Raw genomic sequence first — 12,462 nt, 5'->3', positions numbered from 1 at the left:
AGACAGAGAGTGGGACAGAGAGAGGGAGAGAGCGAGTGGGACAGAGAGTGTGGGACACCGAGAGGGAGAGAGCGAGTGGGACAGAGAGTGTGGGACAGAGAGAGAGAGTGTGGGACAGAGAGAGAGCGGGAGAGAGTGTGGGACCGAGTGTATGTATCCTTCCTGCTAAAATACATTGCCTGGAGCGGAGACAATGAAAGTGCAGCTTCTCAGACAAATGAAGCAGTCTGGGGCTGGGGGATCGAATCTAATTGACTCTTGACGTCGAGCCTGTAACTCTTTGGCCCGATTGTGCGGAGACAGGCGGTTCGATTCTCGTCTGCTCTGTGGCCCCCTTCGACAAAGGCGGGATTGAAAGTGGAAGAATGGCTCGGGCTGTGTTGGCCCATGGGTGTCAACATCACACGGCCGGCGGACGGACGGACGGGGGGGGGGCTGGGTGATTGAGAGTCACGGAGTCAGCTGCAGGGCGGATCGCACAGACGCTCTGCTGGCCATTCCCGTGGACCTCTCCGGCTGCTGCTTGGATCTCCGCGAGCCGGACACTCGGGAGCAGTGTGTGCCCCGTCCAGCCTGAGCTATGTGTCGCAGGGAGAAGGTTCTGATCCTGCTCTTGCTCTGCTGTGGTGAGCTTACTGCCTCCTTTGTTTTTATTTATTTCAACGCTCCCTTCGAATTCTTGTTCTCGTTGTAATTATGTCAGTCTGTCAAAGGCAGTCCCTCGGAACCGAGGATGACTTGCTTCCACACTAAAAATGAGTTCTCAGGTGACTGATGAGTCCAATGCGGGACCGACAGTCTCTGTCACAGGTGGGGCAGACGGTGGTTGAAGGGGCGGGTGGGTGGGGTGCTTGGGTTGACGTGCGCTCTTTGTGCTGTTTGCGCTTGGCTTCTGCTTGCTCCTGGCGAAGAGACTCGAGGTGTTCGACGCCTTCCTGGATGCTTCTCCTCCACTTTGTGCGGTCTTGGGGCCAGGGATTCCCAGGTGTTGGTGGGGATGTTACACTTTTTCAAGGAGGCTTTGAGGGTGTCCTTGAAGCGTTTCCTCTGCCCACCTGGGGCTCTCTTGCCGTGTCGGAGCTCCGAATAGAGCGCTTGTTTTGGGAGTCTCGTATCGATCATATGGACAATGTGACCCGTCCATCGGAGCTGATCGAGCGTGGTCAAAGCTTCGATGCTGGGGATGTTGGCCTGAGCGAGAACACTGACGTTGGTGCACCTATCCTGCCAATGGATTTGCAGGATCTTGCGGAGGCAGCGTTGGTGGTACCTCTCCAGTGCTTTGAGGTGCCTGTTGTACATGGTCCATGTCTCTGAGGCATACAGCAGGGCGGGTATCACTGCTGCTCTGTAGACCATGAGCTTAGTACCGGGTTTGAGGTCCTGGTCTTCAAACACTCTCTTCCTCAGGCGACCGAAGACTGCACTGGCACACTGAAGGCGGTGTTGGACTTGACGTCTGCCCTTGTTGACAGTAGGCTCCCGAGGTATGGAAAGTGGTCCACGTTGTTCAAAGCCTTGTCGTGGATATTGATAATCGGGGGGCAGTACTGTGTGATTGTAATTATTAATGGGCAGTGAATTCGGTGTGTCGCAGCCTGCAATGGAGCCCGCCCCACCCGGAATGGTACTGAGGCCCACAGGTGAGGAAAGGTCCCAGATATCCCATAAGCCCTGTGGGGTTCGTGGTTGACAGGCTTCCGATGGAAGGACAGAGAGGCAAAAGGCTGCAACGTAGGAAGGAGTGGAGTGGAGTTGAAAAGGAAAGCCCCGCGCGTTCAAATCCCTCCACGTTCTCCTCGTCCCCCCTCCCCATCTCTGTAACCTCCTCCAGCCCCTACAACCCTCCCTATCTCTGTAACCTCCTCCAGCCCCTACAACCCTCCCTATCTCTGTAACCACCTCCAGACCCTACACCCCTCCCTATCTCTGTAACCTCCTCCAGCCCCTACACCCCTCCCTATCTCTGTAACCTCCTCCAGCCCCTACACCCCTCCCTATCTCTGTAACCTCCTCCAGACCCGACAACTCTCCCTATCTCTGTAACCTCCTCCAGCCCCTACAACCCTCCCTATCTCTGTAACCTCCTCCAGCCCCTACAACCCTCCCTATCTCTGTAACCTCCTCCAGCCCCTACAACCCTCCCTATCTCTGTAACCTCCTCCAGCCCCTACAACCATCCCTATCTCTGTAACCTCCTCCAGCCCCTACAACCCTCCCTATCTCTGTAACCTCCTCCAGCCCCTACAACCCTCCCTATCTCTGTAACCTCCTCCAGCCCCAACAACCCTCCCTATCTCTGTAACCGCCTCCAGCCCCTACAACCCTCCCTATCTCTGTAACCTCCTCCAGCCCTACAACCCTCCCTATTTCTGTAACCCCCTCCATGGCCCTCTCCCCTCCCTATCTCTGTAACCTCCTCCAGCCCCTACACCCCTCCCTATCTCTGTAACCTCCTCCAGACCCGAAAACTCTCCCTATCTCTGTAACCTCCTCCAGCCCCTACAACCCTCCCTATCTCTGTAACCTCCTCCAGCCCTACAACCCTCCCTATTTCTGTAACCCCCTCCATGGCCCTCTCCCCTCCCTATCTCTGTAACCTCCTCCAGCCCCTACAACCCTCCCTATCTCTGTAACCTCCTCCAGCCCCTACAACCCTCCCTAACTCTGTAACCTCCTCCAGCCCCTACAACCCTCCCTATCTCTGTAACCTCCTCCAGCCCCTACAACCCTCCCTATCTCTGTGACCTCCTCCAGCCCTACAACCCTCCCTATCTCTGCGCTCCTCCAATTCTGGCCTCTTGCCCATCCCCCGATTTCCATCGCTCCACCATTGGTGGCCGTGTCTTCAGCCGCCTGGGCCCCGAGCTCTGGAATTCCCTCCCTAAACCTCTCCGCCTCTCTCTCCTCCTTTAAGACGCTCCTTAAAACCGACCTCTTTGACCAAGCTTTTGGTCGCCTGTCCTAATATCTCCTGATGTGGCTCGGGGTCAAATTTAAGACCCCATTTAATGCATTCAGTTCTGGGCCCCGCACCTCAGGAAGGATATCTCGGTCTTGGAGCGGGAGCAGCACAGATTCACCAGAATGATACCCGGGGCTGAAAGGGTTAAATCACCAGGACAAGTTGGCACAGACGAGGCTTGTGTTTCCTGGAGTTTAGAAGATTAAGGGGTGATCTAATCGAGGTGTTTGAGATGATTAAAGGAGTTGATACGGTAGAGAGAGAGAAACTATTTCCTCTGGTGGGGGGAGTCCGGAACAAGGGGGCAGAATCTTAACATTAGAGCCAGGCCGTTCAGGGGTGATGTCAGGAAGCACTTCTTCACACAAAGGGGGGTGGAAATCTGGAACTCTCTCCCCCAAAAAGCTGTCGAGGCTCGGGGGGGTCAATTGGAAATTTCAAAACTGAGATTGATAGATTTTTGTTGAGAAAGGGTGTTAATGGTTACAGATCCAACGCGGGTAGATGGAGTTAGGTTGCAGATCAGCCCTGATCTGATTGAATGGCGGAACAGGCTCGAGGGGCTGAATGGGCCTCCTCCTGCTCCTGTGTAACAGGCTCGAGGGGCTGAATGGGCCTCCTCCTGTTCCTGTGTAACAGGTTCGGGGGGCTGAATGGGCCTCCTCCTGTTACTGTGCAACAGGCTCGAGGGGTGAATGGGCCTCCTCCTGTTCCTGTGCAACAGGCTCGAGGGGCTGAATGGGCCTCCTCCCGTTCCTGTGTACCAGGCTCGAGGGGCTGAATGGGCCTCCTCCTGTTCCTGTGTACCAGGCTCGAGGGGCTGAATGGGCCTCCTCCTGTTCCTGTGTAACAGGCTCGAGGGGCTGAATGGGCCTCCTCCTGTTCCTGTGTAACAGGATCGAGGAGCTGAATGGGCCTCCTCCTGTTCCTGTGTAACAGGATCGAGGGACTGAATGGGCCTCCTCCTGTTCCTGTGTAACAGGCTCGAGGGGCTGAATGGGCCTCCTCCTGTTCCTGTGTAACAGGATCGAGGAGCTGAATGGGCCTCCTCCTGTTCCTGTGTAACAGGCTCGAGGGCCTGAATGGGCCTCCTCCTGTTCCTGTGTAACAGGCTCGAGGGGCTGAATGGGCCTCCTCCTGTTCCTGTGTAACAGGCTCGAGGGGCTGAATGGGCTCCTCCTGTTCCTGTGGTAACAGACTCGAGGAGCTGAATGGGCCTCCTCCTGTTCCTGTGTAACAGGCTCGAGGGGCTGAATGGGCCTCCTCCTGTTCCTGTGTAACAGGCTCGAGGGGCTCAATGGGCCTCCTCCTGTTCCTGTGTAACAGGCTCGAGGGGGCTGAATGGGCCTCCTCCTGTTCCTGTGTAACAGGCTCGAGGGGCTGAATGGGCCTCCTCCTGTTCCTGTGTAACAGGCTCGAGGGGCTGAATGGACCTCCTCCTGTTCCTTTGTAACCGGCTCGAGGGGCCTGAATGGGCCTCCTCCTGTTCCTGTGTAACAGGCTCGAGGGGCTGAATGGGCCTCCTCCTGTTCCTGTGTAACAGGCGCGAGGGGCTGAATGGGCCTCCTCCTGTTCCTGTGCAACAGGCTCAAGGGGCTGAATGGGCCTCCTCCTGTTCCTGTGTAACAGGCTCGAGGGGCTGAATGGGCCTCATCCTGTTCCTGTGTAACAGGCTCAAGGGGCTGAATGGGCCTCCTCCTGTTCCTGTGTAACAGGCTCGAGGGGGCTGAATGGGCCTCCTCCTGTTCCTGTGTAACAGGCTCGAGGGGCTGAATGGGCCTCCTCCTGTTCCTGTGTAACAGGCTCGAGGGGCTGAATGGGCCTCCTCCTGTTCCTGTGTAACAGGCTCGAGGGGGCTGAATGGGCCTCCTCCTGTTCCTGTGTAACAGGCTCGAGGGGCTGAATGGGCCTCCTCCTGTTCCTGTGTAACAGGCTCGAGGGGCTGAATGGACCTCCTCCTGTTCCTATGTAACAGGCTCGAGGGGCCTGAATGGGCCTCCTCCTGTTCCTATGTAACAGGCTCGAGGGGCTGAATGGACCTCCTCCTGTTCCTATGTAACAGGCTCGAGGGGCTGAATGGACCTCCTCCTGTTCCTATGTAACAGGCTCGAGGGGCCTGAATGGGCCTCCTCCTGTTCCTGTGGAGCAGGCTCGAGGGGCCTGAATGGGCCTCCTCCTGTTCCTATGTAACAGGCTCGAGGGGCCTGAATGGGCCTCCTCCTGTTCCTGTGTAACAGGCTCGAGGGGCTGAATGGGCCTCCTCCTGTTCCTGTGTAACAGGCTCGAGGGGCTGAATGGGCCTCCTCCTGTTCCTGTGTAACAGGGTCGAGGGGCCTGAATGGGCCTCCTCCTGTTCCTGTGTAACAGGCTCGAGGGGCCTGAATGGGCCTCCTCCTGTTCCTGTGTAACAGGCTCGAGGGGCTGAATGGGCCTCCTCCTGTTCCTATGTAACAGGCTCGAGGGGCTGAATGGACCTCCTCCTGTTCCTATGTAACAGGCTCGAGGGGCCTGAATGGGCCCTCTTCTTCACCCAAAGGGTGATGATAACCTGGAACTCTCTCCTCCCAAAAGGCTGTTGAGGCTGGGGGGGGGGGGTCAATTGAAAATGTCAAGACTGAGTCTGATAGATTTGTGTTGGGTCAAGGTATTAAGGGCTACGGAACCAAAGCGGGTAGGTGGAGTTGAGATGCAGATCAGCCAGGATCGAATTAAATGGCGGAGCAGGCTCGAGGGGCTCAATGGCTTCCTCCTGTTCCTCTGTCTCTCAGAACATGTACTCATCTAGTAAACATAAGGACATGAGAGAAAAGGGGATAGAAAGATACGCTGAAAGGCTGAGATGAGGTCGATGGAATGGGAGGAGACTCGTGAGGGGTTTAAACACTAGTTGGGCCGAATGGCCTGTTTCTGTGCTGAACACTCTATGCTGACTCGCCTCGGAGTCAGAAGGTTGTGGGTTCAAGTCCCCACTCTGGGGACTTGCGCACATAAAGCCAGGCTGACACTCCCAATGCAGGGCTGAGGGAGCGCCGCACTGTCGGAGGGGCAGTACTAAGTGAGCGCCGCACTGTCCGAGGGGCAGTACTAAGTGAGCGCCGCACTGTCCGAGGGGCAGTACTGAGGGAGTGCTGCACTGTCGGCGGGGCAGTACTGAGGGAGCGCCGCACTGGATAAAAGGGAACGATTCACTCCTGTCTGGGACTGTACAGCCTGTGTGTGTGTGTCTCAGTGTCAGCTCCAGTACATGTACAGCACACACAGCAGGTAGAAAAATACATGTAATGCATACGAAGAGGCTTTAAGTGTTGGGTGATGGAATAAATTAGACACGTTGAACCTTGAGACCACAAGATATAAAGACAGAAATTACAAAGTAGAGCACAATGCCAAACAGCAATATGGAAGTGATAATCCAAATAGTACTGTGATTTGACAGACAAATTGTGTTCAAACAATTCAATTATCAAAATATTGAAGTTATTCGACTCAAACATTCTCCCATTCCTTGCCTTAACGTGAAAGCATTTGTGATACAAACTCAACCTTGCTGTCTTGGCTCGATGCGTTTAATGTTCCCCAACCCGCGAGGCTTTTCCTGGAGTCTCCCAAAAGGTGTCACCTCGGCAGGCACTGGTCCATTATTAACGAACCATGGTGGGTTAATCTCGCTCTCCAGCTCTCTCCGTTTGTCCATCTGTGCCTGACTGCGCCCATCAAATAATCTGTCCGTGTTAGCCATGGCTCAATGGGCAACTCTCGAGCCTCTGTGTTAGAAGGTCGTGGGTTCGAGTCCCCGCTCCAGAGACTTGAGCCCCGTAATCCAGACTGACGCTCCCAGTGTCAGTACTGAGGGAGCGCCGCACTGTCGGAGGGGCAGTACTGAGGGAGCGCCGCACTGTCGGAGGGTCAGTACTGAGGGAGCACCGCACTGTCGGAGGGGCAGTACTGAGGGAGCGCCACACTGTCGGAGGGGCAGTACTGAGGGAGCGCAGCAGTGTCGGAGGGGCAGTACTGAGGAAGTACCGCACTGTCGGAGGGGTGCTACTGAGGGAGCACCGCACTGTCGGTGGGTCAGTACTGAGGGAGTGCTGCACTGTCGGAGGGGCGGTACTGAGGGAGTGCCGCACTGTCGGAGGGCTGCTACTGAGGGAGTGCTGTACTGTCGGTGGGTCAGTACAGAGGGAGCGCAGCACTGTCGGAGGGTCCGTACTGAGGGAGCGCAGCACTGTCGGAGGGTCCGTACTGAGGGAGCGCCGCACTGTCGGAGGGGCAGTACTGAGGGAGCACCACACTGTCGGAGGGGCAGTACTGAGGGAGCGCCACACTGTCGGAGGGGCAGTACTGAGGGAGCGCCGCACTGTCGGAGGGGCAGTACTGAGTGAGCGCCACACTGTCGGAGGGGCAGTACTGAGTGAGCGCCACACTGTCGGAGGGGCAGTACTGAGGGAGCGCCACACTGTCGGAGGGGCAGTACTGAGGGAGCGCCGCACTGTCGGAGGGGCAGTACTGAGGGAGCGCCACACTGTCGGAGGGGCAGTACTGAGGGAGCGCCGCACTGTCGGAGGGGCAGTACTGAGGGAGCGCCGCACTGTCGGAGGGGCAGTACTGAGGGAGCGCCGCACTGTCGGAGGGGCAGTACTGAGGGAGCGCCGCACTGTCGGAGGGGCAGTACTGAGGGAGCGCCGCACTGTCGGAGGGGCAGTACTGAGGGAGCGCCGCACTGTCGGAGGGGCAGTACTGAGGGAGCGCCGCACTGTCGGAGGGGCAGTACTGAGGGAGCGCCGCACTGTCTGAGGGGCAGTACTGAGGGAGCGCCGCACTGTCGGAGGGGCAGTACTGAGGGAGCGCCGCACTGTCGGAGGGGCAGTACTGAGGGAGCGCCGCACTGTCGGAGGGGCAGTACTGAGGGAGCGCCGCACTGTCGGAGGGGCAGTACTGAGGGAGCGCCGCACTGTCGGAGGGGCAGTACTGAGGGAGCGCCGCACTGTCGGAGGGGCAGTACTGAGGGAGCGCCGCACTGTCGGAGGGGCAGTACTGAGGGAGCGCCACACTGTCGGAGGGGCAGTACTGAGGGAGTGCCGCACTGTCAGAGGGGCAGTACTGAGGGAGCACCACACTGTCGGAGGAGCAGTACTGAGGGAGCGCCGCACTGTCGGAGGGGCAGTACTGAGGGAGCGCCAATTGTCTTCTGCGTTTCCTACATTACAACAGTGACTACACTTCAAAAAAAAGTCCTTCATTGGCTGTGAATTCGTGAAAGGCGCTATAGAAATGCGAGGCTTTTTGCACTTTAGCTCCAAGTTTGGATAGGAGAGGGGGGAGGAAACAGTGGTGTGGTGATGCCAAGTCTGGAACAGGGAGAAGGTAAATGAAGAGAAGTGGTGAGGGACCCTCCATCTGGCTAAGACTCTGCAGTGTGAGCGAAGTGACTGGCGCGGTTGGTAATCGTGTTGGTCTAATTGAAACCGTACACTGCGCCCAACCAGAATAAAACCTGGGATTTAACCCGGGAGCGAAAGGCCTCATCATTTTTTTCCTGTGAGTACAAAAGTAGAGAAGTTATGCTGAACCTTTATAAAGCGCTGGTTATGCCACAACTGGAGTATTGTGTCCAGTTCTGGTCACCACACTTTAGGAAGGATGTGAAGGCCCTTGAGAGGGTGCAGAGGAGATTTACCAGAATGGTTCTGGGGATTGGGGGGATCTTAGCTACAAGGACAGGTTGGAGAAGCTGGATTTGTTTTCATTAGAGCAAAGGAGGTTGAGGGGTGATTTGATCGAGGTGTACAAGATTATGACGGGTTTGGGATAGGCTAGACGGGGGAAAGGCTGTTCCCACTAGTTGATGGTACAAGGACTAGGGGGACACAGATTTAAGGTTTTGGGCAAGAGATACCGGGGGGATGTGAGGAAAAACTTTCTTACACAGCGAGTGGTGAGGACCTGGAACTCGCTGCCGACGGAAGTGGTGGAAGCGGAGACACTCGAAGTTTTCAAGGGGAGACTGGATAGGCACTGGAGGGAAATAAACTTGCAGGGCTACGGGGATAGAGCGGGGGGAATGGGCCTGACTGGATTGCTCCACAGAGAGCCGGCACGGACTCGATGGGCCGAATGGTCTCCTTCTGTGCCGTATGACTCTATGACACTGAGTGTGAGGTAATGCATTTGGGGAGGGCTAACAAGGCAAGGGAATACACAATAAATGGCCGGACACTGAGACTTGTAGAGGAACAAAGGGACCTTGGAGGGCATGTCCACAGATCCCTGAAGGTAGCAGGACAGGTAGATAAGGTGGTTAAGAAGGCATACGGATACTTTCCTTTATTAGCCGAGGCATAGAATATAAGAGCAGGGAGGTTATGCTTGAATTGTATAAAACACTAGTTAGGCCACAGCTCGAGGACTGTGTCCAGTTCTGGTCACCACATTACAGGAAAGATGTGATTGCACTGGAGAGGGTACAGAGGAGATTTACGAGGATGTTGCCAGGACTGGAGAATTTTAGCTATGAGGAAAGATTGGAGAGGCTGGGGTTGTTTTCTCTGGAACAGAGGAGGCTGAGGGGAGATTTAATTGAGGTGTATAAAATGATGAGGGGCTTAGATAGAGTGGATAGGAAGGACCTATTTCCCCGAGCAGAGAGGTCAATAACCAGGGGGCAGAGATTGAAAGTAATTGGTGGAAGGATTAGAGGGGAGTTGAGGAGAACTTTTTTCACCCAGAGGGTGGTGGGGGTCTGGAACTCACTGCCTGAAAGGGTGGGAGAGGCAGAAACCCTCATCACATTTAAAAAGTTCTTGGATATGCCCTTGAAGTGCCGTAACCTACAGGGCCATGGACCGAGAGCTGGAAAGTGGGATTAGACTGGAGAGCTCATTGGGCCGGCACGGACACGGTGGGTCGAATGGCCTCCTTCTGTGCTGTAAATTTCTATGATTTATGTCTGTTCAAAGTTTAAATCCATAGACTCTCTGCCCACTGCAGCCTTACAGAGGACTGAATAGAATTGGAGGCAAAGATTGGGCGGGAGGGAGAGAGACTGAGGGATTGGAGATAGAGGGAGAGAGACATTGAGGGATTGGAGATGGAGGGAGAGAGAGACTGAGGGATTGGAGATAGAGGGGGAGAGAGACTGAGGGATTGGAGATAGAGGGAGAGAGACTGAGGGATTGGAGATAGAGGGGGAGAGAGACTGAGGGATTGGAGATAGAGGGAGAGATAGTGAGGGATTGGAGATGGAGGGAGAGAGAGACTGAGGGATTGGAGATAGAGGGAGAGATAGTGAGGGATTGGAGATAGAGGGATTACAGCAACAACTAGACCTACTCGACAAATACTGCCAAAATTGGGCTCTAACAGTAAATCTAAAGAAAACCAACATCATGATTTTTCAAAAAAGGCCCAGATGTCAGGAAAACAAATACCAGTTTACCCTCAGTGATACCACTATAGGACACACTATGAGCTACACCTACCTTGGTCTAACTATTACAGCATCAGGGAGCTTCAGCATAGCAGTGAATGCACTAAAAGAAAAAGCCCGAAGAGCCCTATATGCAATAAAAAGAAAATTCTACAACATCCAAATCCCAATCAAAATCTGGCTCAAAATATTTGACAGCATAATCCTGCCCATTGCACTGTACGGTAGTGAAGTATGGGGCCCGCTAAATCACCAAAGCTACACTAAATGGGAAAAACACACAATAGAAGCCCTACATGCAGAATTCTGCCGAAGCATCCTTCGCACCCAAAGAAAAACGCCAACAAATGCATGCAGAGCCGAACTAGGCAGATACCCACTGATAATAAACATCCAAAAACGAGCACTAAACTTCCTAAATCACCTCAAATCTAGCTCCCCAGACACCCTTCATTTCAAAGCCTTTCAGACCCAAGAGCTAAACCCAGAAAAGAGTCCCCTGAGTCAGCTGCTACTGAAACTAAGTACTCAGCCGGACCCTGACCAGCCCCAGACCAACACAGCCGTCCAAACACCAATCCGAGTGAACCAAATCATTAAACAATGCAAAGAAACCTACCTGGAACATTGGAACAAAATAACCGAAAGCCAAAGCAGATTAGAATGTTACCGGGCCCTAAAAAGAGAATATAAACTGGCAGACTACCTCACGACCATCAGAGACACAAAACAGAGACAGACCCTCACCAGGTACAGACTAAGCGACCACCAACTGGAAATTGAAAAAGGCAGATACAAGAAATCCTGGCAGCCTAGAGAGAATAGAATATGCGATCAATGTCTGGCCGGCGAGGTTGAAACAGAAATGCATTTCCTCCTAAAATGCGAAAAATTCAACACATCAAGAAACATATTATTCAACAAGCTAAGCCAAACAACCCCAGATTTCAAGGAATTGGATGACCTGTCAAAATTGAGATTAGTCCTGGGAGAAGGAGACAGACCATACCTTGGGGCCAAATATGTAACAACATGTCACAACCTGAGGACTGTTTAAAATTAAGACTGTTTAAAATTAATATTGAACGTACCAAATGAAGTAGAAAGACTGTTTAAAATTAATATTGTTTAAAAGTAATATTGTATGTACCCAACAAATGTCAAATCGATTGACACCTACAGAATGTTGGAAAACTGTACCTTTTTGCTATGTAAGCTTTGGCAATATGGTTCTCTGTAAACTTTCATGCCAATAAAGCATTTGAATTGGAATTGGAATTGGACTGAGGGATTGGAGATGGAGGGAGAGAGACTGAGGGATTGGAGATAGAGGGAGAGAGAGACTGAGGGATTGGAGATAGAGGGAGAGAGAGACTGAGGGATTGGAGATAGAGGGAGAGAGACTGAGGGATTGGAGATGGAGGGAGAGAGACTGAGGGATTGGAGATGGAGAGAGAGACTGAGAGAGATCTTTAACACCCAGCTGAATAAGCAGAAGGGGCCTTGGTTTAACGTCTGTTGCGATGTGTAGTACCTCTGATCAAGTGCTCCTCGATTATGATGGAGAATGCCTCAAGGGGTTATCGGGCATATGTTGTGTTGAGAGAGGAATTAGCATACAGAGTTGAAATGACTTGATCACTGAAGCTCCCCAGTTTAAATGACTTTGCAGTGTAATTGAATAGCTCCACGCCAGCTCTCTCTCGTGCGCCTCCATTCCTGCTCCCCAGTCGCGATCTGCATACTTAATTCTTTTACTGCTCTCACCTTCCCGTTCTCCTCGCTGGAGCACAGTTTCCTGAATACCGTTAATACACCCAGGTACCCATTCCTCGTGCCTAGATGGCGAGTTTCGGATGGCTATTCGACTGTGCGGGGCATCGCGCCCCATCCGGTATCAATGTCGGCCGTGGCTCCGTGGGTAGCACTCTCGCTTCTGGGTCAGAAGGTCATGGGTGCGAAGTCCCACTCCAGAGACTTGAGCCCCACAATCCAGGCCGACACTCCCAGTGCTGGTGCTCAGGGAGCGCCGCACTGTCGGAGGGGCAGTACTGAGGGAGCGCCGCACTGT

General features: G+C 53.9%; 1 protein-coding gene across 2 annotated transcripts in view; it reads left to right on the top strand.

Moving 5' to 3' along the window:
• Positions 1-343: 343 nt before the first annotated feature.
• cadm4 (cell adhesion molecule 4) overlaps positions 344-12,462 on the top strand; it is a 378,687-nt gene continuing 366,568 nt past the window's right edge. The window contains exon 1 of one of the 2 annotated variants that reach the window (XM_086004004.1): positions 344-626. In XM_086004004.1, the coding sequence (XP_085860130.1) occupies positions 581-626 (46 nt within the window). In that variant the 5' untranslated portion in view covers positions 344-580. The remainder of the gene's footprint in view (positions 627-12,462) is intronic. The other variant, XM_086004006.1, reaches the window with a different exon arrangement.

This window comes from Somniosus microcephalus, chromosome 12 (genome assembly GCF_052327205.1).
Source record: "Somniosus microcephalus isolate GS21.2 chromosome 12, FLI_Smic_1.0, whole genome shotgun sequence".
Classification (NCBI taxonomy): domain Eukaryota; kingdom Metazoa; phylum Chordata; class Chondrichthyes; order Squaliformes; family Somniosidae; genus Somniosus; species Somniosus microcephalus.
Note: the sequence above shows the minus strand (reverse complement) of the source record. Positions and strands in the feature narration are given on the sequence as shown.